The sequence below is a fragment of the Peromyscus maniculatus genome, chromosome 23 (assembly GCF_049852395.1).
Source record: "Peromyscus maniculatus bairdii isolate BWxNUB_F1_BW_parent chromosome 23, HU_Pman_BW_mat_3.1, whole genome shotgun sequence".
Lineage (NCBI taxonomy): Eukaryota > Metazoa > Chordata > Mammalia > Rodentia > Cricetidae > Peromyscus > Peromyscus maniculatus.
The window spans coordinates 9,559,607-9,585,681 of record NC_134874.1 but is presented as its reverse complement, the minus strand read 5'-3'; the positions used below and the strand labels follow the sequence as shown (position 1 = coordinate 9,585,681).

General features: G+C 51.2%; 1 protein-coding gene across 1 annotated transcript in view; it reads left to right on the top strand.

Annotated features, from left to right (window-relative positions):
- The window catches only part of Fbxw8 (F-box and WD repeat domain containing 8), a 100,404-nt gene that overhangs the window by 39,851 nt on the left and 34,478 nt on the right, over positions 1-26,075 (top strand). The window contains exons 5-6 of the mRNA XM_006970804.4: positions 1,489-1,646; positions 24,505-24,701. Coding sequence (XP_006970866.3) covers positions 1,489-1,646; positions 24,505-24,701 — 355 coding nt within the window. The remainder of the gene's footprint in view (positions 1-1,488; positions 1,647-24,504; positions 24,702-26,075) is intronic.

The following is a 26,075-nucleotide window of genomic DNA, read 5'->3' as shown; positions in this document are numbered from 1 at the left end:
TGCATTGTCGCTGTTGAGGACAGAGAGGAGGGTTAGTGGTCCTTGGGGCGGCAGCCGTCCACTGTGGGGAAGCCTCCTGCTGTATGCTCCTCTTGACGGCGCTGTCTGGACTCTGTCCTGCAGAGTGAGCTCATGGCCACATGACTGTCGACTGATAGGTGGGCAGTGCTGCGGTGTGTTCTAAAGGAATTCCCCTGCGTCAGGGCACACGCAGAGTCATCTCTGAGAAGTCTCCCCTCGGGTGGCTGAGATGGCTAAGCATTGTCCTGAAGACCCTGGCCTCCTGGTCCATCTGTGGAACCCACAAGACGCCAGGAAGAGAGGCCATGCAGCAAAGTTGTCCTCGGACTGTCACACACGCCCCTCCTCCAGCACACACACACACGCCCCTCCTCCAGCACACACACACACACACACACACACACACACACACACACACACACACGCGCGCCTCCTCCAGCACACACACGCCTCCTCCAGCACACACGCCTCCTCCAGCACACACGCCCCTCCTCCAGCACACACACGCCCCTCCTCCAGCACACACGTGCTCCTCCCCCAGCACACATGCACAGTAATGTATAAACATGGGCCTCTCACCTGAGAGTGGCCTTCTGAAGCTACCTCAGACATGCTTGTGACCTAGGTTTCGGGGTAAACTAGATTTTTTGACTCTACAATGAGCCTCTGAGTGTGTGTGGTTGGGGCCTGTGCTCCTCATGAGACCCCCACAGGTGCTTCTCCTTAACCCAGCCCTCCTCAACTGAGGGATTCAGTGGGAGGAATGTAGACTCCCCCCCCCCCCCAGTAACAGGCAGTGCACAGCTTCATTTGGCCACCCCATCATCTAGGAAGTGTCCAAAGCCGCAGGCCAGAGCTGGTGCCCCTGCTTTCTTAGTGGGCGGGACAGGCGCCTTTCACAGGCAGGTGGCGGTGCTGAGCAGATCCTTGTCCTCAGGAGCCCGGCTCAGTTAGCTCTGCTCCTGGAGGAGGTGTGAGGAGCTCAGGCTTCAGGGCTGTTAGTTCTCAGCGTCCCGGCTGCATCTGTGTCTCTGCACGCATGCTTGATGGGAACACCAGCACTTGTCCATGTTTCTGCCTGTGATCCCAGAGTGGGAGGGGTGACAGCTTGGTTGTGAGGGTGGGAAGGAAGTACACCATCACACAGCTCCTTCCTTTCCTCTTCCTTTCATCCTTTTTTTTTTTTTTTTTTTTGAGACAGGGTCTCATTATGTAGCTCTGGCTGTCCTAGAACTCACTGTGTAGAGCAGGATGGCTTCAGACTCAGAGACCTGCCTGCCTCTGCCTCTCAAGTGCTGGGATTAAACGTAGTAGTCACTGTTGTGCTGGGCCCACAGCCTTTCGTGGCTCAGTTGACACCTTCTCCCAGTCACCCATCCAAATGGTGCAGCACCTCCCTACCAGCCTGCATGCTGCTGTGTGTGGCTCCAGATTTCTCTTGGAACCAAGAGTGTTCTTCTCTTCCAGATACACGTCAGGGGATGTGAGAGTGTGGGACACCCGCACCTGGGACTATGTGGCCCCCTTCCTGGAATCGGAGTCTGAGGAGGAGGAGCCTGGAATGCAGCCATATGTCTCCTTTGTGAGGATCAACAGCTCGCTGGCAGTGGCGGCCTACGAGGATGGTGAGTACCCAGTACCCCAGTCCTTCCCCTCCCTGTGCAGGAGAAAGTCTCATCAACTGCAGCAGCTGCAGCTCCTCCCACCTCCTCCATGCACACACATTCATATGCCCCCCACCTCCTCCCTACACACGCATTCACATGATCCTGCCTCCTCCATGCACACGCATTCACATGCCCCCCACCTCCTCCCTGCACATGCATTCACATGATCCTGCCTCCTCCATGCACACGCATTCACATGCCCCGCCTTCTCCCTGCACATGCATTCACATGCCCCCGCCTCCTCCCTGCACATGCATTCACATGCTCCCGCCTCCTCCCTGCACACACATTCACATGCTGCCACCTCCTCCCTGCACACGCATTCACACACACCCCAGCCTCTTCCCTGGGAACACAAGCACATACAAGTTCATACACTGCCTTCTGCCTTTATGTGAAGAAGCTAGCCAATAACCCTGGTCCATTAGTAGGCATTGGAACATGGTACCCATTAAAACTGGTGTTTAATTCATCCTGGAACCGTGGAGCTGGATATCATTGCCAGGCATCATGAGGCTGGCCAGACCATCTTAAGCAAATGGTGTGTTTAGTTTAAAATATTAAATATACTTGGCCTCCTTTTCCTGTATCCTTGGCTCAGGCTGAAAAGACTGGAGACAAGGATGGAGAGGTGGTCTGACATGGATGGGCAGAAAACTGACAGTCAGCGCCTGCCTTCACCTGGCGCTCACCCACCAAGCACAGTCCTTGATGTGCTGTCTCTGGCCTGGAGAGACTCCGGAGTGTGTGAGAGCGACTGTGGGTTTACAGAACTGTCACGGGGATGATGGGACACGTGACACTGTTAGCTGATGGAAGTGATCACGTCACTGGCCACAGCAGCCTGCCTGCCTGCCTGCACTCACAGTCCTGATGTCCATTGTTGGAAAGCCTGCAGCTCCCAGAGCCCCCCACTACCACCCTGGGCCTGGAATCTGCACCCCAGCACATTTCAGGGACTCAGTGTTCATACCAGGGCCTTGCAGAAATTTAGGCAGCATGTTGTCATTTGGCACAGAGGGGTGGGCCGCAGTAGCTATTAGAGTTTTGTAAACGTCTAATATTTAACAATAAAAATTCAGAGCTAAAAGAGTAAATATAGGGTGGGTTTTTTTTTTTTTTTTTTTTTTTTTTGTTTTTCGTGACAGGGTTTCTCTGTGTAGCTTTGGACCTTTCCTGGAACTCACTTGGTAGCCCAGGCTAGCCTCGAACTCACAGAGATCCGCCTGGCTCTGCCTCCCAGGTGCTGAGATTAAAGGCGTGTGCCGCCGCCGCCTGGCTAAGAGTAAATATAGGAATTTTAAAAGTTGAACAGAACTTTGTACTTTATTCTTCTGGTTTCATGTGAGTAGACACCTTTATGGACATTAGCTAAGTAGAGGCTGGGGATGTGGCTCAGCCTTGTGCTTGCCTGCCATCATGAGGCCCTGGTTCAACTCCAGCTTCCTCAAAACAGCAGTAACAGCAAGAGCAAAAGCACGCTGCTTCTGTTAGGCTTTTCCGTGTGTGGTTGCCATCCCAGGTGAGCAGTGTAGCCGCACTGAGCATGCTCGCTGCTTAGTCTCCAGCTGGACTTGCAGCTTTGGAACTCTAACAGCACTTGTCCAGCACTCGTGAATGGCGCACAGATTTCTACCATTGGGGAAACTGAAGGCCGGAGGGTGAGGTCGTTGGGGAAACTGAAGGCCAGAGGGTGAGGTCGTTGGAACCACAGCTGCTGTCCTCTCGCAGCTTCACCGTCGGCGGGAGTGGTGTTCCTGACAGCAAACACGGAGACTCGTGAAGGGAGCACTGGGCTCAGCATCCCTGACGAGCTTGCACATAGAGCTTGAAGGGACAATAAACTGTGGTCCACGTTAGGTGTGCAGACAGACAGACAGACGCACAGTGACTGCACACGGATGTGCGTGCATGCAGACACAGGGAGCCTGGTGCACGCTAATCACTGCCCCTCTACTGAATGCACTTGGTGTTGATAAGAGCGTCTTTGGCCACTGTCACTGTCTTTGCGTAGAAGTGGGGAGCACCCTAGACATGATAGAGAACCTTCTTTATGTTTGAACAGGGGATCTCAAAACATGTCACAGATTTTGCTTAAAAACCTTAATTCATCCAGAAGTAGTGGACATCTTTACTACCTGTATTTGGGAGGCCGAGGTAGGTGGATTCCGAGTTAGAAGCCTACTAGGTCTACTTAGTGAGCTCCAGACCATCTGGGGCTACATGTTGAGGACCTATCCCAAAAAACAAACAAACTTTATATATATATAAAGTTCAAACAACAAAGCTATTAAGAAGGCAAAAGAAGAGCTGAGCACGTGCTTGTTCTACCCTCTTAAAGAGACTGCCCCTCAGCTGGGCGGTGGTGGCACACACCTTTAATCCCAGCACTCGGGAGGCAGAGGCAGGCGGATCTCTGTGAGTTCGAGGCCAGCCTTGGCTACAGTTCCAGGAAAGGCACAAAAGCTACACAGAGACACCCTATCTCGGGGGGGGGGGGACTGCTCAAAGTATTCTTCACCCCGTAGCCCCCTGTGCACACTTCAGTGTGTCTTGTTGTTTTTAACCTAATGACCCCCGCAGTGACCTCCTGGGTTACTCCTTCCTCCTCTCAGTGCCGTACCACATCTGCTGAGCCCTTACTGCTGCACATCCGAGCGCCTTGTTCTTGTTGAAGGCAGTGACCTTGAATTTGTGTGGACGTAAACCCAGGGTACAGCCCTGGCCATTGCTGGGTTGAAGGCTCTGGTGTCTGGTGTTTGGGTAAATAACTACCAAATTGTCCCCTAGAAGTGTTCCGTTGTTGTCGTCTAAATTTTATGTGTACGGGTGTTTGTCTGCGTGCTTGTGTCTGTGCATGTAGTTCCCGTGGAAGCCAGGAGAGGGCACTGGATCCCCTGGAACTGGAGTCACATAGAGTTGCGAGCCGCCATGTGGGTGCTGGGAATTAAATCAGGGTCTGTGGAAAAGCAGCCAGTGCTGTAGCCATGAGCTGTCTCTCCAGCTCCACCCCTTGGCTTTTTGATGTAGTCCCATATCTGAAAGCCTCGTTTCTCACACCTGTGTGGTCCTCCTTTCTGTGTAAGCCTGTGGCTCACTGAGAAGCAGGTGTGTCCTCCACATGTGTGCAGGGAAGTCGTTTCCTGTAGGAAGGGTTTCCAGGTAGGAGGGTGAGGACAGTGTCTTCTGCTCTTCCAGCAGGTGTGGGCAGTCCCCTCTGCTCACTTTGGTTGGGGTGTTGATGGATTTGGTAGGGAATGGTACATGACTCTGGTTGTGGTTCTCCCGGCGGGAAGGGTTGAAGCTTTTGTGACCACACCTGCTGCTGAATCCATTCTAGAGCAGGAGGAAGTACGGACCTGAGGAGTGGTGGTCTCTAGCACCAGGAGACAGGCTGCCATGTCCCACAGGTCCAGGCTTCCGATAGGCGTGGTCTGTGCTTGGTCTGTTCGGGGCACTGTGGACTGTTGAGCTTTAGGGTCTCGGGCCGGCAGGCAGTCACTTGGCTGTGAGGTCAACTGCAGTCCTTCTAGGACTCAGGGTCTGCCTCAAAGCTCTGGCTTTGTCCAGTGTGAAGACCATTCCTCCTCCAGGAGCTCACCTCTCACACCAGCAGACGCCGTCAGATCAGGCTGTCGGGATTTCCGTGGGAGAGGGCAGCTTCTGGCCCTTTTCCAGATCCCAGGCCGCCTTGTCCTCAGTCTCACTTGGCCGACAGATTGAGATATTCCCAAAGAGCTGACTCGGAGCTCATAGGTGTAGGTATCAAATGCACGTTCTCCTTGTACCCTCCGGGAGCAGTGGCTGGTGCTTCTTGGGCAAAGACACTAGAGAAGGACCTTGTGGGGTCTGCTGTGTGCGGTTTGGGGAGGTACTGACCTTACCCAGGCCCGATGTTGGAGCTGCCACGTCCTCTGCAGCAGGAGCCTTCCTGCAGGGCACTCAGTGGGAGACAGCCCTGCAGCCCCCTTTCCCGAGCGCCCCGAGGAACCCTGCACGCGCACCTGGGGAGCTGGGAGCTGGCAAGGCGATCCACAGTTGTGATTTTTTGAATTCCGACCCACTGGCCTCATATTTCTTGTGCCTCGTTTCCAGTTGTCAGCACTGGCCACCCTCCAGTTTGATTTGACCACTAATTGTGCGGCACGTTACCATCCCGAAATGAATCAAATCGAAACGCTTTTCCTGGAGCATTAGATAAAGCGAGCGAAGGTTCTGAGTAATGAGCAGACGCTGCTAATGCAGGGACAGCGGAGACCTTGCCAGGACGCCATCTGCACCGTGCCTGCCTGCCTGCCTTTGGCCTCAAGCCACGACATTAGGGATGGCAGTGCGCTGGGACCCAGGAGCTCCCCCTCAAACCCGCTTCGGTGAGAAGTGAGGTTAGACATTGTTCTGTGAGGAGAGGTTTCTGTCTGTCTACCTGAGGGGGAAGAAGAGGCGAGCCCTGGGGGCAGCAGCACTCGAGACCTTGATGGGTCAGGGCAGTTCTCTCTGATACCCCCAGGAGGGTGAGCGGCTCATTCACTCCCGCAGCACCTCAGGTAGTTGTCACACATTGTGACAGGCCTCATTGTCGGCCAGGCCCTGGTGACCATTTCTTACTTACCAGTGGATCAGCGGTGGGTGGGAGAGGGTCTGCCTGCTGTCCCAACTGCCCCGAGGCTCAGGAACAAACAGCAGAGTTGAAGCCCCTTTCAGACCCCCAGGCGTTCCTGGCATTTCCCTAACAGTGGGAATGCTCGTGGTTTTCTGATAGTCAGGGGAGAATTAACAGACGACAAGTACATCTGACCAGTGGGATGGCTCAGGAAGTGAAGGTGTTTGCTGCCACGCCTGAGGCCCTGAGTTCTTCCCAGAACCATGTGCTTGAAAGAGAGCCAAGCGCGCGCGCGCACACACACACACACATACCACATCACACACAAAAGCACACTCTAGGTGTTACAGATTTTTAAGTGCAGAGTTCAGAGCTGAGATGCTTTAGAAATATTGGAGACATTGAACTTTTTTTTTTTTTTCTGAGACAGGGTTTCTCTGTGTAGTTTTGGTGCCTGTCCTGGAACTTTCTCTGTAGACCAGGCTGGCCTCAAACTCAGAGATCCACCTGTCTCTGCCTCCCAAGTGCTGGGATTAAAGGTGTGCGCCACCACCCGGCAAACTTTTTTGTTTTTTTGAGACAGTGTCCTGACAGTGAACTGGCTCTGTTCACTTGGCGTGGCAGTAAAGCCAAGGCTTGCGCCCCTAGTGTCGCTGTTTATCCTGCAGCGTCACCGACTGGTGGAGAGAACGTTTTCGTTGTTTTCATCTGTACTGTTAGTCTCGGGAGCCCCAGAGTCGTGAATGGGTGAGGTCTGATTCTGGGGACCACGGTGTCTGAGTCTCCGTGGAGACCAGTGTAGAAATGGTGAGCATCCATCTTTGTAAGCGCTACCAGTGCTCAGATTGCGGCTTGGTGTGAGTTTGTTGAGTGTAAACGCCCTCCCCGCCATCCTCCTCGAAGTGCTGTTGGTGAGGAAGTGGATGAAGAATCCGGTGAGAGAGTTCCACTCCTGTCCTGTGTGCTGCCTAAGAAGGGTGAGATGCATCCCTTCAGGGGAGGCGAGCAGTGCTAGGAGCCTTTGGGAAGAAACTGAAGGTCGGACGCTGCCGCCATTGCCATTCGGGTGAAGCTTTCTTGTGAGAGACCATGAGCTAGGCCTTCCAGAAACTCGATCTGTGAATTCCTAGCTGTAAGATAGTCGCCTAATAGGCCTCTGAGTTAAAGCCCACAGGAAGGGGACCCATCGGACAGGGCTCCCTCAGCATGAACGTCAGCTTTTCCCTGACCATAGAAGAGAGCCTGGTGGTTGGGATGATGCTCCAAGGCTGTCTCCGCCACAGCTAACAAGGAGGAATCGTGACATCTTTAGTGCAAAACTTCCATTGTCTTTATTTTGCCCATGGTCATCCGTCTGGGAATGACTGAACTGGGGACTGTGACATGGACTCTCCTGGGTCTGTTTCAGGATTAGTGCAGCCAGTTGATAGATAGTCCACCTAAATTCCCCTGGAGTTGGTAGTTTTGTGGCTTTAAAACCAGAAAGACGGGCAACAGTTTGTTCATGGAGATGAGTGTGTTCACTGGGGCTTTTTTGGGGATTTGAAAAAGGGACTGTTCCAGTCTCTAGAGTAGTTAGCATCTTTTACCATGGGTATCTCCTGGGGCCCAGAAAGCAGACATTCTGTGTTTAAGGAATCCCTCACACCAGCTCAGGGCCTCAAGGTGCCAGGGCAGCAGCCATGGCAGGACTCTGATCAGAGAGCCTTAAAATGTACGTTTATGTTTAGGGGAGTCTTGGGAAAATCTCCACCTTTTGACCCCGAGGCTGCATAGAGCTGTGGGTCTCCATCTGGGGAGCTTCCATTGGCTCTGCAGACTCTTGTGTTGACCTGGTCTCGCACTCCCGTCCATGCTGAGGGCCGTGGATGATTCTCAGGGACCCAGAAGCTCTGGGTGTAAACCTGGAGTCTTGGCTTCAGTATTTCAGATGCTCAGCCTCCCAAGGCAGCTGAGAAACGCTGGACTTACTGGAAAAGAGTGAAATGATCTCCTCTTGAACAGAGGAGGCTGTTGAATGTGCTGGGTCAGGGTCGAGTGCTGGCCACTGCTTCCTGGGGCTGGCTGTAGTGCTGTTAATGCAGTTTCCAGTGTGAGGCCTGACCTCAGAGTAGCTGTCTGTCCAGTCTGTTGGCGTTGAGAAGCGGGCCAGGGAGCATGGGGAAGGGGACCAGACCAGGGGAGTGAGCTGTCTTCCCAAATGGACCTGTGGCGATGGAGCATGGCTTTATTTCCAGGGAAGATCAATTTTACAGGAGAGGCTTGGCCTTTCAGCCCAGGGCGGCCCAGGAGGAAGGGAGTGGAGCAGCACGGGGGGGGTGGGGGGGTGGGGGGGGGGTTGTATGGATGGGAGCCCCGAGAGCTGAGCTGCTGAGCATGCTGTGCATGAGGGGACTGGCTCCCCCCTGCTGCAGAGAAGATGACAGCCGGCAGAGGCCCCAAGGGCCGGAGTGGAGAGGAGGGAGGGTGTGGGGTGTGGGGTCTGTAGTGCAGAGCAGGGCCGGATTGGAGAGGAGGGAGGGGTGTGGGGTGTGTGGTCTGTAGTGCAGAGCAGGGCCGGAGTGGAGAGGAGGGAGGGGTGTGGGGTGTGGGGTGTGTGGTCTGTAGTGCAGAGCAGGGGAAGTTGGGTAACTGGAGAGGTGTGTGTCCATGGCTGACCATGGAACTTGGGCAGAAAGGACAAAGTCGGGAAGTGTGTGAACGCGTCACATACAGAGAACGGAAGAGCCAGCTTGATGGTGTCCCATTAGTCAGATCTGGCCAGTTTGAGTATCAAACCTGAACGAGGACAGTGACAGATTACGACTTACTGAATAAAGCAGGAATCTCCAAGCCGTGACAAGAGTAAGGAATAAAAAGGGAGAAAATCCGCTCAGCTAGAATGTCAGCTATAAATAGAGAAGGACGGTGGGAGGAGGAAGTCACTAATAGTGACTAATAACTAGATGAGGAGAAAAAATAGTCTGTGCTGAAGCTGATAGATGCGAATGAGACGGGCTCAGAGTGTTCTGTAGCCCCAAAGAGTGTCCTCAGAGAACAGTCGTTAAAAGAGAGACGGGCAATGGCAGGGGCCGCCTGGCAGAGTCTGTCTCAGTGGGGGGCCATGTGGAGAATCGTCACTTAAGGCTCATACAGAGAACACGTAGTCGCCACATGTGTGAGCTGCCGGCCCCACACAGTCGTGAAGCACTAAAGGACAAACCCAAATGGAGGGTCACTCCGTGCAATGGCTGCCCTTCTCAAGGCTGCCAGTGGTGGAGAGCTAGGACAGTGTCTCGGGGCTGTTCTAGACTATAGGACAATCAGCAGTCCACTGGGTGTTTCCTTTTCTTCTGTACCAGAGATCAAGCCCGGGGTCTTGTGGTGCTGAGCAAACACTTCGCTGGCCTGCGTCCTGTCCTCCAGGCTTGGGGAGAGGACAGCCAAGGACTGAGGTGTCCTGGCTTGGGTCTCATAAAGCTGTGGTTAGACAGTGGCAGAGGCCTGAGGACAGGGGTACAGGGCTTCTGGAGACTCGGTGACTCGGACTTTGTTTCCGAATGACAAAAGTAAAACTTTAGTCTCTGCTCAAGATTGTGCATTTGGAATTGGATTTTTCTTTCCGGGTTTTTCTTAAAATCTGTGTGTGTGTGTGTGTGTTTGTGCGCGTGCGCGCGCGCACACACACGCGCGCGCAGGAATGTACACAGTGTCTGAGCTAAGGTCTTCCTGCTTATGTGGCAAGTACTTTACACACTGAACCATCTCCAGCTCTGCTCTTACAAGGAACTCAAGAACTGGATAAAGTATGTTGTTTCCAACATTGCCTTCCCTTAAAGAAGAATAAAGGTGAGGCCCAAAGTGACCTTAGCATACGAGCAGGAGGCAGCAAAGAACACGGCAAGGGGAGTGGACATGTGGGGTGCGGAGTCTAGGAGAGAGCAGCAAGAGCTCCAGGGTGCACAGTGACAGAGACCTGCCCAGGCCAGTGACAGGGACACCTTTATTCTTTTAACAGTCTCTTCAAGAGTAAGCAGTTTTCCTCACACACAGTGATAGTGCGTGGGGGCGGGGGTAGAGCATGTGTAGAAGCTCTGTTGTTGTTGTTGTTGTTACAAAAACACCTTAGGAGAAGAGACAGTTTTCTGTTTGCTTAAGAGCATCCCTGGGAACCCTGTGCCCAGCCATCACTAATCACGCCTGGCAGTGGCTTCCTAGAAACCAGGTCAGGCTGACTCAGTGCACACAGGGCTTCTAGAGGCTGCAGAAGATGAGAATGAGAAACAGAAGGAAAAGAGGTAAAAGCATCTATAGATAATCTGCCGAAGGGCCAGCCCTCAGCAGGTCAGGTACTGAAGAGGAGGCGTGGAGTCACCAAACTGTTGGACAGACGCACAGACACACACTGGAGCTTTAGCTACAAGGCAAAGCCTGCCTAATCCTTCATTTTGTTTTCCTCTCTGCTGTGCCTCCTCTGTTCTTTCTCCGTTCTGTTCTTCTGCCCGACATGTTCCTCCTCCTTCCCTCATGTTCTCCTTATGCTTCCCTTCCTTTTCTCTTACCCCTTTCATACCTCCTGAGACAAAAGTTTCTGTGCAAGAAAAGATCACCTCACAACCACAAGCTACATATTTTTCAGAACAAATTAAAATCCTTACACAGGAAGAAATCACATTATGATCACAAGTTACATGTTTTTCTTAGAAGCCCACAAGTAATTAAACCTTTTCCTTTATGTTAATTTTCCCACCGTAACGTCTTCACCCCAAAGCAGCGATTCTTTTATAATTGATTAACAGATTTGTAAGCAAGCCAAGTCTGTTTCAGCCTGTTCCCTTTGTACTGGCAGGCAGCTGTTTGCGGTTACAAAGAAAGGATCAGTCATTTTATTACTTATCTCAAAAGGTAATCTTATAAAAGATCTTAAAGAATCACAAATCTAAACTTTTATTTATAAAGAACAGTCATTTCTACTTGAAGTCCTCAAAATGCACACCGACTCAATTTTTTTTATCAAGTCATCCTAGGAATCCAAGGGCAAAAATGGATACAAGAAATATTATCATCTTTGGTCACCAACCCATCTTATCAAGAAAGGCACATTAGCTAGTAATAACCAGGCTGCCATTGTTCTTGTTCCCTGATCTCAGTGAGTCCCTCGCTCAGCTATTAAAAGTGTGCCTTTCTAGACTTCAAATTGTTCCTCAAGATTTTCTACATCAAAGCCAAACAAAACAAAAACATCTTTTAACTAACTTGACTAACACTCCACATCTCTAAATTCTTTCCAAGGGTGGTTGCTGTGGGTTGGTCTTTCTGTACTCTGTGAATATGTGATGCTCTCATTGGTTGATAAATAAAGCAGTTTGGCCAATGGTGAGGCCAAATAAGGTTAGGCAGTACTATCAAACTGAAGACAGAGAGGAAGAAGGGTGGAGTCGGGGCAGCCACCAGCAGCCACCAAAGGAGCAAGATGCCAGAGACTGGTAAGCTGTAAGCTACATGGTGATACAAAGGTTAATAGAAATGGGTTAACTTATATCTAAGAGCTAGTTAGTAAATAGCCTGCACCATGGGCCAAACATTTATGATTAATATAAGCCTCTGAGTGATTATTTGGCTGCTGGGTATTTAGGAGTTGCTGGCTGGACACAGAAACGTCCACCTCCAGATGGTGGTTGAGTCATGAATCTGCTCTAGCATTAATCTGCTTCACTGGTGAAGTGAAGTGCTTGCCTTTCCAGAAAGCTGTTGAAGTGCGCACTGCCCCATCCATCCCTCCCCAAGACGACCCCCCCCCCACTTGATGCAGCAGACAAGTTGCTGAGAGTGGATTGTAGTGCTAAGTGTAGAACTTCTCCGAGAACTGTAGAAAGTCTTCCTGACTTTGATCCAGGCAGAGACTCCTCAGACACAAAAACACAAATTATAAAAGAAAAAAGTTAACATCAGAATCAAAACCCTCATTTCTTAGAGACGCCACTAAGATGTGAAAATATGAATGAACTTGGGAGAACAGGGCCTAAAAACCAGGTGGACTAAAGTCTCATGAAATAACCAACTTTATTCAGGGCATCGGACAATTTATACTCTGAGGGTTAAGAAGGATCATATGAGAAAGGTGTACAGTCACAAGGATTAAGCTATCCATGCAAAAACATATTTTTCCATAGAGGCATATGAATAACAACAGCTGAAGTAAGCTCCTGTCTGCTGCCTTGGGAGGAGCGTGCAAACACCTTCCATGACAGTCCCGTGTTTTGAAGAAACTGAGCTCACAAGACTCTTGTCACTTTCTTGGAGTTTTCTCACAAGCACTCAGCATTCTCACGACTCCATTCTTGGACTGTGTTCTAATAGTGTACATGTGTGCATGCATGCGTGTTATGAAGGACTTGCTAGCCTGGCTGATAAGTCAGGGCCTGGTGGTCCAGAGGTGCAGAGAAGAACCTGGGGCCTCAGAAGTTCAGCCTGGCACCTGAAGTCCTGAAGATCCCCAGAGAGCCACTGCCCTCTATTCCCATTGGAAGGCCCAAGAAGCTGGAGTCTGGTGTCAGCCAAGGACGGTGGCAGTTGCAGCAGAGAGAGATAAATGAGCAGGCAGGCAGGCAGGCAGGGCTGCTTGTTGCTCAGTCTGGATCACCTGACAGAAGGAGCCACTGTGGGCAGGGTCTGCTCCCCACAGCACTCCTCCCTGAAAGGGCTCTCAGAGACTCAGCAGACAGGGCTAGTTCTGTGGATTCCAGAGCCCATCAGGTTGACAGCCCAGTCTGCTGCGGTTGCATGCAGCCTGATGCGGTTGCATGCAGCTCGATGTAGAAAGAACTTTATAGAGACAGACAGCAAACAGTTAAGCACAGCAACACTGTAACTGTTGCTTCAGTGAGGTGCTTGCATGGCCTGCCTGCCCGCCCGCTTTGAAAAGATGATCTACATTAGCTATGGAATCACGCTGTTCCTTACCCACAGTGCTTAGACATACTAAGTGCTGGTGATCCCCAAGCAGTCCGTGTTCCTGTGTCTTCGCAATGGGAACAGCACTTGTACAAATGGAGTGTGGGCTGCCTTAGGATGCAGCGTTCCCACTGGACAATCTTAACCTGGAGGCTGACAGCACGTGAACACACAAACTTGTGCTTGGTTGCTTATGGGGTTTTTGTCCATTGTAGCTCTACACTAGAAGCAACCCAGAGCGTATGAGGTGGCGAGTATGCCTTGTGTATCCATGCAGTGGAATGCTGCACATCAGTAGAGTTACGTGGGGGGTCAGCCACATAGCAGCAGTGAGCTGGACCTCTGCAGTGTTGAAATGCGTGGCATCAGCCAGATTGTCAAAAGTGCATCCTGCATTAAAATTCCACTGCTAGGGAATCCTAGAACAGATAGAGCCATGACAGTAACCAACAGGTGAGTAGTCAGCAGTAGCTGGAACTATGGGAAGAGACTTGGCTGTAGAAGGGTGTAAGGGGACTTTTTGGTCTGGGGTAGTTCTGGATGGTGGTTGTAGTGAAGGCTACAGGACCAGTATGTTTTCTGTTCTGGCCAAATTGTACATTTGAAGTTGATAATTTGGGTTGGGGATTTAGCTCAGTGGTAGAGCATTTGCCTAGCAAGTGCAAAGCCCTGGATTTGATCCTCAGCTCTAAAAAAAAAAAAAAAAAAAAAAAAAAGTCAGTACCATTTTAATTACATTTGCCACATCATCTTGTTCTTGCAGTGATGGTTGTTTTGGTCAGTGTGAAGTGAAAGTGAGTGCGACTCACTTTCAGCTGAGGGTCATGTCCTGGTTCTCATTCTGAAGGTTACAGGAGTGTGTTGTTGTAGAACCTGAGCTGCGGAGATGGCTCAGGGTCAGAGCGCTTGCACTGGCAGAAGACACCCAAGTTCGGTTCCCAGCACCGGTGTTGGATGTCTCACAGCCTCCTGTAACTCTAGTTCCAGGGCTCCAGCACCATCACACACACACACACACACACACACACACACACACACACACACACACACACACGGCGAGGGTTGGTAAAAATATATATTGTGCTATCCTTGTACAATACTGAATCCAGCCTCCACCCAGATTTTGGGTTTAAGTATTAATACTGGAAGTGACTGACTAGGACACCTATGTACAGAGTGAAACATCTTTGGGTAAAGATTGGAGATAGAGGCGTCAAGCTAAATTAGCGTCCCCAGTGGCTGAAGTGGGAATCTGATTGTCTCAGATTCACAGAGACAATCCCAGGGGGGCACCCACAGCCTTAGGGCCCAACTCCAAGTCACCAGAAGGGCCAAGGAACTCCCACGGAATCAGGAGGGAATACAGAAAGGCAAGATTATGGCAAAGCACAGTTGTGTTTTAGTTACCCAAGGCCAAATGGAGTGAAAAACTGAACCCGCAGGTCACCTGACACCATAGCCATTCAGAGTGAATGACCAATATCCCCAGTAAGTAGAGAGCTTGCTGGTCTGGGGTGGACCTGCAGGATTATAATCCATCACATCATCATTTTGTGCTTGGCTGGCCAGAGACTGTAGGAAGTAAGGTCCATACAGTGGTGTGTGCCTGTAGTCCCAGCTACTTGGGAGGCCGAGACAGGAGGATGGCTTGCACCTGTGAGTTACAGACCAGTCTGGATACCAAGCAAGACCAGTGTCTTTAGACAACAACAGACAGAGGTTTTATGCTTGCATTGGCCCCATACTCACTGCTTAGCTCTATCAGTCCACGGACTCCCACCTCGGCCTCCATAGTGCTTAGAGCTTTACTTTATTAGAAATAGTCCTTAAAATTCTATTTTAAAATCCTTGTGTGAGGGGCTGGAGAGATGGCGCAGTGGCGAAGAGCACTGGCTGCTCTTCCAAAGGACTAAGGTTCAGTTCCCAGCACCCACATGACAGTTCACACCCACCTGTAACTCCAGTCCCAGGGGATCTGATACTGCAGGGCTAAGCATGCAAGTGATGCATAGGCACACACCACACAGAACACCCACACGCATAAAGTTGTGAAGTCCTCTTAAGAAAATTGAACCCAGACTTGAAGTGATTAGTGTCATAAAGCCCCACCCCTGTCCTCTGCTTCAGCACAGGGTTCTGAGCTCTGTGTAGCTCTGTCGAGACCAGAGCAGCTTAGGGGAAGAAGGTGTTGGTTGGGCTTACACTTGGAGTCGCAGTCCACTATGGAGGGAATCGGGGCAGGAACTCAAGCACCTGGAAGGCAGGTCCACTTGCTGTTCACACAGCATTACCTCCAGCCAGGGAACTCTTAGGAGTGCACCAGGAACCATGGAGGATGCTACTTGCTGGCTCACACACAGGCCCTTCCCAGCCAGCTTTCTGATGCAGCCCAGGACTAACTACCTGCCCAGGGAATGGTGCCTCCCACGGTGGCCTGGGCCCTCCTCTATACACTAAAGATCAAGACCATTCCCTGCTGCAGGCCGCAAAAAAAAAAAAAAAAAAAAAAAAAAAAATGAAGTAGGAATTCAGCTGATTATAACAAAGCTATACCTGGAGGAGTTAAGCAGTATTCCAGAGAATGAGCCCAAGGCTCAAGGAGTCTTGGTGATATTGGCTTTTGAATGTTAGCTCTTTCCTGCTATGAATTTCTCGTGTGCTGTTGTAGCTTTTCCGTCATTCATTGGGCACAATGCCCCCTGTACAATTAAAGTATTTGTATAACTTTCTCCAGCTGTGCTACAGCAGACACAGTCAAAATCCCTAATTTCAGGCCTTTGTGTAGTTATTGTCATTGGCAGTATCCAGTCAGGACCATCCCCAGAAGGATGAAAGTATCTCATCTGAGATACCTCACAGACTCTCTAAGAATAGACTTAAGCATCCAGACTGTCTGTTTGAAAAGGCCTGGCGGAAGTGCTAATTAAGCTTAACTTTCTCCTTTTCCACATCTTATCTCTAGTTTTAGATCTCCTTTTAACAAGTACCAGGTGCATCTAGCTGTGATGGAAGTTGCCTAGCGACCGAGCACACTCCCCCTGCCCTGCCAGAAAATGGCAATAGCTTGGACAGATAAGAAGCCACAGGAAGAAAGAAGGCAATTTTATTTTCACCCATGACCTAGTGACTTATAGGTTCTTAACATTTCTACTAAACACTTCTAAGAACATAGTTTGAGCGTTTAAATTCCCTTTTAGTGGCAGTTAATGAGGCAGTTCCACATAGTTTATCTGATAGTCAAGGGGGGTTTCTTTTGCGTCAGTTTACAGCAAGCAGAAGGGTCGGGTACAGGATCCAGGAGAGGTGAAGCATGGTCCAACTCTCTGGAGCACTCCGACTTGGTCTGCAGTCCAGCTTCCAGGATAATGAGGTAGTCAAGAGAGTGAACACAGATGAATTTCAGTTCTTAAGGGGTCCCCACCTGTCTGGGCTATGCCCCAGGCGGGGTCAGGTACCTAGCAGTTACGTGCAGTCTACTAGGCCGATGCTTCAGGGGTGAAGCATAGACAACCACCCCTATACCCCTCTTCTTAGGTTTTAGCCGAATTTAGCCCTCAGTTGATTCATCCCATTAGTCACTTCCCTTTTGGGTCTCTAATGACAGCTGACAGTTACTGCTCTTTGTGTGGATCTTATCACCCCACCTTTTGATCCTGAGGGAATTCAAGCCTGGTGACCTTGCCTTGGTCAGAGTATTGATGATTGCATGGGTATATAACTGTAAACCTCAGAGACTTGGGGAACTAGATTGGAGGACTAGAGAGACTAGAAGAACGAGATGGAAGGTGAGGAAGAGCCAGGTGGGGAAGAACAAGATGAGGAAAGACCGGATGAGAGAGAAGGAGATGGGAGAGAAGCTGAGATGGGAAAGAACTAGATGGATTAGAACCTAGGTGGGGCAGAATTAAGATAGAACTTAGAGGGGACAACAGATAAATGTAGAGAAATCAGGCAAGACAGGAGCTAGGCATGAGAGCAGAATCGAAGCCGTGTAGAGAGAGAACTGACTCAGAAGAATAAGTGAATGGACTAAGAGTTTCGTTTACATAGATTTATTAGAGTTTCCCTCAGGTTAATTTGCCGCTGGTAGCGTCTCTTCTGGAAATCTGGGAGAAAGCTATCAAGGGGCTGGACCCTAATGGCTTTCGTTAATTCCCCAAAGGCATACATGCCCAGAGGCCAGTCTGGTCTGGCAGTCCTTCAGTTGAGACTCCCGTCTTTAAAAAAGATTTTTTATTAGATTTATCTTATGTGTATGAGAGTTTTGATTACATGTATGTATGTGTACCATGTGTGCCTGGTGCCCAAGACTATCAGAAGAGAGAATTGGAGCCCCTCAGATTGGAGTTGCAGACACTTGTGAGTTGCCATGTGAGTTCTGGGAATTGAACCGGGTCCTCTCCAAGAGCAGCAAATGCTCTGAATCACTGAGCCAGCTCTCCAGCCTGGAGACCCCCTTCTCTGGTGACCATCGGCTGTGCCCAGTTGCCTGCTGAGCAAACCTGTTAGTGACGAACAGTCTTTTTTTTTGTTTTGTTTTTGAGACAGGGTTTCTCTGTGTAGCTTTGCACCTTTCCTGGAACTCGCTCTGTAGCCCAGGCTGGCTTCGAACTCACAGAGATCCGCCTGCCTCTGCTTCCCGAGTGCTGGGATTAAAGGCGTGTGCCACCACCGCCCGGCTGAGGAGCAGTCTCTTTAAGAGGGGAGAACAAGCCCGTGCAGCAGCCTTTACTGGAGGCGCCTGGCCTGTGCTGGGGTGGCCGGCTCCAGCTGATCCAGGGAGGTTGTGGCAACAATAGTTTTGGACTCTGTCAGAGTTTAATTCACCTGAACTCCTCAATAGACCTTTTAGAATTTGAGTTTGTAGTTTAATTTTGCCCACCAGAATTAAATATCCTCTATAAAATGATGCAGATTGTGCTTGGAAAAAAAAATCTCACACTAGTCAGATCGTCATCAAGGTGTGTAACAGGTTTGTGTGTGTATTTGTTATGTAGCATTACATGTGGAAAGAATCCAAGCACCGTGAACGTGTACGACGGCACGGAAGTGCTGGTTTGTTTCCGGTGTCGTCGTGAAGCTATGGCTTGTCCCCCAGCACCCCAGGCAGCCTTCCCAACCAGCATCCCATGCTCTCCGGGGTGCCCTGTCTGGTCCCCTTGGTGACGTGACCGGAAAGTGGTGGCTAGCGTCAGGCTTTGCCAAAGTGATGCCTCAGTGATACTGTCTCATCGATGTCCTCTGCCTTCCCAGAGGGGCCCTGGTAAAGCCTCCCAGCGTTGGCTGGCTTCTCAGTCATCTCTTCTTCCTTGGACTCGGTGCTCTGAGTTACACTGAGATGCCTGGCCCTCAGCAGTGTGCTGTTCACCTCGCCCTCAGCCACCCCGCCTTGTTCAGATGTTCTCCTGATTGCCGTGGACTTCGGAGTTCCTGGGAGCCCACCCTCCCTACCTTCTCCTTGAGCCTCTGCCGCCCTGGTCACCCCAGCTTTCGCCCTTTCCCTAACCTTGGTCCTCCAGGCCATTCAGAATCCAGTCTAAAATGCACCTTCCAGAATCCTTTCTCTTTACTGCTTTTCCTCTGGAGGCAACGGCATGCAGCCTTGCAGAAGGGGTCCCCTTCACTCCGCCCTTTTCCCCTTCAAGGCATACCTGACTCAGCCCTCTGGACCCTTGCTCGTACCGAGCTAAACTCCTGTTCTGGGGAGATGATTCAGTGCGTAAGCTGCTCGCTGTGTAGCTCTCACAAAAGAGCTGGGTGTAGTAGTGCTCCCTCGTGCCCTGCGTGACCCCAGCACTGGGGAAGTGGACACAGGGGGATTCTGGGGCTCACTGGTCAGCCAGACAAGCCCAAACAGTGAGCTCCAGATTCAGTGAGAGACCTCTTCACACAAGGAGAGAGCGCACACGCCAGCCAGCCAGCGAGCAAACCGCTCCTCTCAGATTTGATGCGTGTCCGCAGCCTGAATTCAGTGTGATGTGTGCAGTTAATGAAGAGGTACATGTTTATGGCTAGTGAGTGCTGTGGGTGCATTTTAAATTTCTGTTAAAACTGCTTTTCCCTTGTCAGAGAATCCCTTCTGCGTCCTTCTTAACTGATTGTAGAAAAGCACTTATTTCCATAGTGGGAATGGAGCATGCCAGCTGTCTGTAGAAGTAGCCGGCTCATTCTGTGTCTCTGAACACAGCTAATTGATCCTGTCTGGTTAGCTGTCATGGGGCTGAGACCGAGCTGCAGGTGTTAATCGCGTGAGCTCAAGAGGCAGGCTTGAGCTCACTGTGGCCGGCTGCTCAGAGGGAAGGCTCCAGAGCCCATGAGCAGACATGGTAGGTGAAGGGTCTGCCGTGTGGCTGTCTACACTGTAACCTCTTTTCAACCGTAGGTACATGGAGCAGATCAGAGGGGAGGGGCAGTGCCTATGTGTGTCTCCAAAACCAGTTCAGTGGTTATTTACCTTTCAAGCAATTAACGTAATTACCATTGTGCTGAGAAGTAATTGGGGAAGTTCTGCCCTGAGCTCTTACAGCCCCACCGGGACAGTTTTAGTTGGGACTTATTTTTTTGATGGAAGTCTAATTGCAGTTTTGGCTTTGTGCACACAAACAGAAGCAGCTAATTGTTTAGGCAAATAGCAGATTAATTTAAATATGCATCCCTAATAAAACAAAAATGGTATCCATTATGGTCCTTGTTCCCGTGCCGAGGAATATAAATACCGTGCGCAGGCACCATTAGGCGGAGTTCTTAAGGACTGTCGTCGCTCTTGCACAGTGGTAGCACTTTCCCGATCCCAGTAATCTTTACAAAAGCTAACATAAATCAGCTTAAACTCATTTAGATCCCATTTCTACTATGTGCAGTTTCATTACCACACTCTGCCTGGCCTCCTTTGGGAGGTGGAGGGACGTGCTGCAGACTGGCATGGGTGCCCATCCACAGCTGCTCAGCAGCCTTTATGTCTCCTCCAAAGCCTGGCCCTCGTCACTCATGTCACTGCTAATGACTTCCTGGTCTAGGGCAAGTGCTGAGTGCCTCTAGCCCGGCTGCTCGTCAAGGTGGAGGGTACTGAGTGGGGAGCGGGAGCCAGGAGCACTGCCAGGTCCCGCCCCTGCCTACTTGGGGGGCTTTGGCCTTCCCTCACTGTCTTCTGTCAGATGGGCTGGGAAAGGTCCAGTGTCCTCCTTTGTCTGCGCCCTTTTCAGATTTCTGCTGAGTGAACGGGCTCTCTTGTAGCCCCAGCACTCCCTGGAGCTCAGAATCTTCTCTGCAGGTGTGGAAGACGCTCTGGATGGATGCCTCCTGCCTCTGTTTACACTGTGGGGCCCGGACTCCAGCTCTCAGAGCCTGGAGCTGCTGCAGGAAATGGTGGCATGTTCATAAGTCGCCAGGACCTCCCTTTGCCTTTGCTGAGCGATTTTCTTGTTTCACCTTGGCCTGAGATGCAGGGGAGTGGAGGACAGCTCAGTGCCTCTGCACTCTAAACTCTGTTCCAAGCCAGCAGGTGGTGGGCAGGCGTGGAGGACTTGAGTCATCTTTTGGCATAGGCTGATCAGACCAGGGCTGGGGACCTGTTCATGGACCAGGGTTCACATTTTGTTCCATGCTTGGAGTAGAAGCCTTTGTGGGATGGAGCTGGCTCCTTTAGAGAAAGCTGGATTGTGGAGACGGACAGGAGGAAACAGTTGTAGAAATTAGAGGTGAGATCTCTGGCATGTACAAGTGGCCTTGGTCCTCAGTGTTGTCTGGGTCACTGGTTCTGATCCCTTGTCAGCCTGTCCTGTCCTGTGCAGCTCCACTGGGGTCTGTTTTTTGTTTTTTAAGACAAGGTTTCCCTGTGTAGCCCTGTCTGTCCTGGATCTCACTCTGTAGACCAGGCTGGCCTCAAACTCAGAGATCCGCCTGCCTCTGCCTCCCGAGTGCTGGGATTAAAGGCCTGTGCCACCACCGCCCAGCCTGGGGGTCTGTTTTTTACAACTGAACATTTCTAATTGAAACAGAGGTGAACGTTGGCAGGTTCTGCTAATGGCACACCACTCCCTCTGAACCCACCCTGGGGAGTGCAGAAGCCCAGCACACAGCCTGCCTCTTTATCTGCCATCCAGTGCCAGAAGCCAAGTTCACCCTGTTGCTGGGCCTATAATGCGTTCATTTAGACGAATCCAGGTCAGAGTTTTAAATACTGTACCTGTTGGAGAACTGAACTGCTTTGGTCTGACCGTCACTGCCAACATCTCCCCTAACAGTCATGTGGTGAACGTGGACCAGCTCAACTCAGTGTCCAGAAAGGTCTGCTGCCACTTGTCAGGGTGAGGACAGGTGTGTGTATGTTGGGGTGTGATCTGAACAAAGTTTATAGCTTCCTTCCTGTTGCTGGGATAAAACACTGACCTGAAGCAACTGAGAGAAGAGGGAAGGTTTATTTGGTTACACTTCCCAGTGCCAGGCCATCACTGAAGAAGGGCGGGGCAGGAGCTGAAGCAGAGACTGGAGGATGCTGCTCGCTCACTCATACGTATCCCAGACCCACCTGCCAGGGAATGGTGCTACCCACAGCAGGCTGGGCCTTCCTCTGTCAGTTAACAATCAAAACAGACCCACCCACCCCCCTCTCGTGCCCTGTGCAGTTCCTGGATGGAGACTCACTTGTCAGGGGACTCCAGGCTGTATCAGATTGACAGATCTCCAGAGGCCTACAAGTGAGAGGCTGTGTAGATACCACCAGAACTGGGCTGCATGCAGGAAGGAGCTTTCTGTCTCCCATTGTCCTAACACCTCGATGCCGCACAGGGCACAGCCGGCATCGCCCCCGTGTGACCTTGTTGGCCCCTCCTCCTTTCTTCTAACCTCCAGCTGTGCTGTGGGACATTCTCACAGCGGAGGGATTGGAGGGATTTGCCTTTTCAAGTCTCTGCCGTTCTCAGGTTGAAAAGGACTGGGATAGAACTGTGTTAGTCAGGGGTCTGTCTGTCCCTGCCCTAAGCTCTCCCCTCCTCTTTGGTGCGGGGAGTAGGAGGACCTTGTGCACACTAAGCAGGTCGGTCACAGCTGCCCCGCGACTGCCCTGTGCTGGGGCAAAGCTTCTGGGTCTCTAATGTTGAAGGGGACGTTGGTGAACAGGGCAGAGGATTGCATGGGGAAATAAGTAGCGCTCTCTCTTACTTACATCACTCTACAAGATACTGACCCACCTGCTCCTGCAGAACCAGTGTGTGAGGGCCGTGTACAGATCTCGGGAAGGGAAAGTGGCCGTGAGACTGTGAAGTCCTTGGACTTGGTGTGGATGAGTACTGTCACTTGAAGCCAGGCTGTGGTGAGCTAAGCATGTGTCTAAAGAGTCCTGAAGCAGCTGCCCAGTGATCCCGGGGGAATTTCAGGCACTGGGTCAGCAGAGGAAGCATGATGGAATAAACACATAGCCAAAAACTAGGACCGTGGAAAATAAAAACAGTGTAAGTAAGTAGTGGGGCTAGAGAGGTGGCTCAGTGGCTGAGACCACCTGCTGCTCTTGCAGAGTGCTCACAACCACCCATTGGGAAGCTCACAACCACCTCTAGCTCCAACTCCAAGGTATCTGAGGCCTCTGACCTCGTGGGCACCTGCACTCATGTGATACGCATACACACAGACACTTACCTAATTAAAAATAAAATAGATCTAAAAATGTAAGTAGTCTTAGCTTGTATTTAAAAAACAAGACCAAATATATACTATCTGCAGGAACTCCACCTTACGTGTGTATGTCTTTAGAGACAAGTTATTATTCAGCCTGGACCTGGTGTGTTGCTCAGGCTAACCTCAGACTGTCAATCTGCTGCCTCATCCTTCCTGCCGCTGAGGCTACAGGTGTGTGTGTCGATGTGCCTGGCTCCAAGAATCAGTCCCACTTTAAAAATACAGACAGACAGCAAAGGAAACAGATGGGCAAAGCCAGAGTGTGGGGTGAGCGGCAAAGTGAACTTCAGAGACTCTGGCCAGGGACAGAGAGGGACATTACATGTGAGAAAGGGACAGTTAATTCAAGAAACCATTAGAGCACTCAATGCTTGCACACCAGACTTGGTGCTAGGGGAGTGCAGTGACGCCAGTGCCATTGACGGGGAGCCAGCCTCGTGGCACACATAAATGTAACTGCAGAGGAGGGCTGTCAATGGTGAGAGTATGGAGGTGCTCGGAGAGAGTGGCCTCGTGATCGAGGAGCCCTGAGTGTCTGAGGCAGCTTGGAGCTCGGCTCTGTGCTGCGCTCTGTTTACTGTGCGTTTACGTGTTTATCGCATCCAGTTCTGTTGAGAAAGAGATGCCAGCCAAACCAGCCCTTGCCTAGTAATGAAACTGTGTCTAGATAGACTCCGAGTGTGCTCGAGTGCGCGGTGTTGAACAGCCAGCAGAACATGGGCCGAGTGTGGTGGTGTGTGCGTCCTCGCCCAGCTCCAGTTCTCTCTCCCCAGCTCAGTGCAGTGGTCCAGCCACTTAGAGCTTCTACTGTTCTGCTCCGTAAAATGGGGGAACTGCTCTGGCCACAACGGAGAGCACACAGTGAGAGGAGGCATGTCATGTGGACTGCCCAGAGGCTCTGCAGGGCAGTTCTCACTGTGTGATGCCTCAGAACAGACTCAGAGCCGCGTTTGGAAGAGGCCATGTTAAGATGAGGCCTCCTCGGGCGGTGGGGACACTAGCGCCTATTTAATGAGTGGGCCTCAAGATGGGCATTTTCTGTAGCACATCTCCTGCGGCAGAAGAGAGAGTTTACCAAAGTATATGCCAGGGACCATGTCATGGAGCCTTTTATGACCTGCCTGTCCTCCGTTCGATCATAGTCCTTAGAAAAGTGCATGTGGTTCACGGTGAAGCCTTCTCCTGGAGGAGAGCCCTGTTGCTCTTGGTGACTACCAGCTGCGGGCCATTTGGAAGTCTTGCACCTGCAGTGTAGAGATGAGGGTGGTGCAGAAAAGGAGATAGTGGACTGCACAGAGATGGAGAGTGAACAGTGTCACTGCCCCTGTAGGAGGTTGGGAGCTCAGGCTGGCTTTACGGCTGAGCATTGTTTGTGGAGGGTCTCCCCTGGTCTGCCCAGTAGTCCTGTGTACTGGGTACTGCTGTCTTCAGAGGTAAGAGACTGGTGAAGAGGAGTGACATGTCCCAGTCCTGCAGCTCGGAAGCAGTGGAACAGATCCAAACAAACGTGCGTCTGTGTCATCTTGGTGGAGTGAATTTGGAAACTGACTGCATGCTCGTTCTGTGCCTGTGTGAACTGGCTTACAGCTGCTCTCTGCCTTGCTCCCCCAGGGATTCTTAACATTTGGGACCTGAGGACCGGGAAGTTCCCTATCCATCGTTTTGAGCACGATGCAAGAATACAAGCCCTTGCGCTCAGCCGGGAAGAGGCCACGGTTGCCACAGCTTCTGCTTTTGACGTTGTGATGTTGTACCCTAACGAGGAGGGCTACTGGCATGTAGCTGCGGAATTTGAAGTTCAGAAACTGGTGAGCTCTTCGTCTGTTCGTTAGCTTGCCTTCTGAGAATCCCTGGGTCTAATCAGACAGATAGCAGTGATGCCTGAGCCTTCTGTCCGTGAAACTCCCAACAGCCCACTGAAGTGGGTGATAAAATTTCCTTCATTCCCAAGAAGTCAGGAATGGCTCAAAGTGGCGTATTGACCTGCCCCTGGTTTCTGAGCTAAGAAATAGTGACTCAAATCCAAGTGTAGGCTGAGGCTATGGCTTAATGGTAGAACATTGACTTAGTGTGCGTGAGGCCCAGGTTCCAGCCTCTTCTTCCTCTTTAACTATGTGGGTGTGTGCTCATGAGGACATCAGAGGTGTCAGATCCCCTGGAGCTGGACTTGTAAGGGGTTGTGAGCTAGGAATCTAATTCAGGCCCTTGCAAGGAGCAATACATGCTCTTAACTGCTGAGCCATCTCCACCCCAGCCCTGCTTCCAAACCAAGCAGCACAGCAGCACATGCAAACGCGGAGCTGGTCAGGGCCAGAGTATGCTCGGACCTCGGTCCCAGCCTCCTTCCCCCTGGGGGCCTGAGCTTCATTTCTGGCCTAAGGCCTAAGTGAACAGCAGTGGTAGGTACATTGTAGTCTGTGTGGAAGGAAGCATTCATCCCACACTGTTGTCTCACCTAGAACTAAGAACAGCTTTTGAGGGAAGTCAGTGTGGATTGAGAGCCGGGCTCAGGGATGTGCATGAAGCTGAGCCAGCTCCGGGAACTTCGCACAGGGCTCTGACAAGTTCAGTTGTACACAAATCTTGTCCACCAGGCAGAGGGGGTTTGGTGATAAGACAGTGTTCAACTGTCTGTGCCGAATTTGGATTTAATTTGAGCACACTTCATTTTGGCATTAGCCAGAGGAGCAGAAGAGCCAGCCTTGATCAAGGATTGATGGCGACTTGGAACCAGCTCCTCTCTCCCTTTCCCTGTGGGAATCTTAGATTTGAATAGCAAGCACCTGGCGTCACTGCTTCCCCTCCCTGAGCTGCTTGCCACCGCGGCTCAGCTCTGCGGCTCTCACACGGTGTTCTTCTAACATGGCCTGCCGCGGTCAGCCCATCCTGAGGCCTGGGAGAGATGTGGGGTGCCGGGCTAACGAACAACATGCACCAGCCACAATTGTGCAAGCTGAGTGCCCTCGTGAAGTGTGAATCCTGCCTTGGCAGTCAGGTGCCGTCCTGGGGCTGACTGGAAGCTTTTGAGGTCGTTTACACCTCTAGTGAATGGCGGCCACTGCCAATCTGAGCCTCTTGGCGTGCTAGAAATCCAACCGGAAGATGAGGTTAAATGGCTACTGAAAGATGTCTGTTTTAAGACACTAAGAGATGAGTTTTCTTCAGAGAGAGGAAGTGGGCAG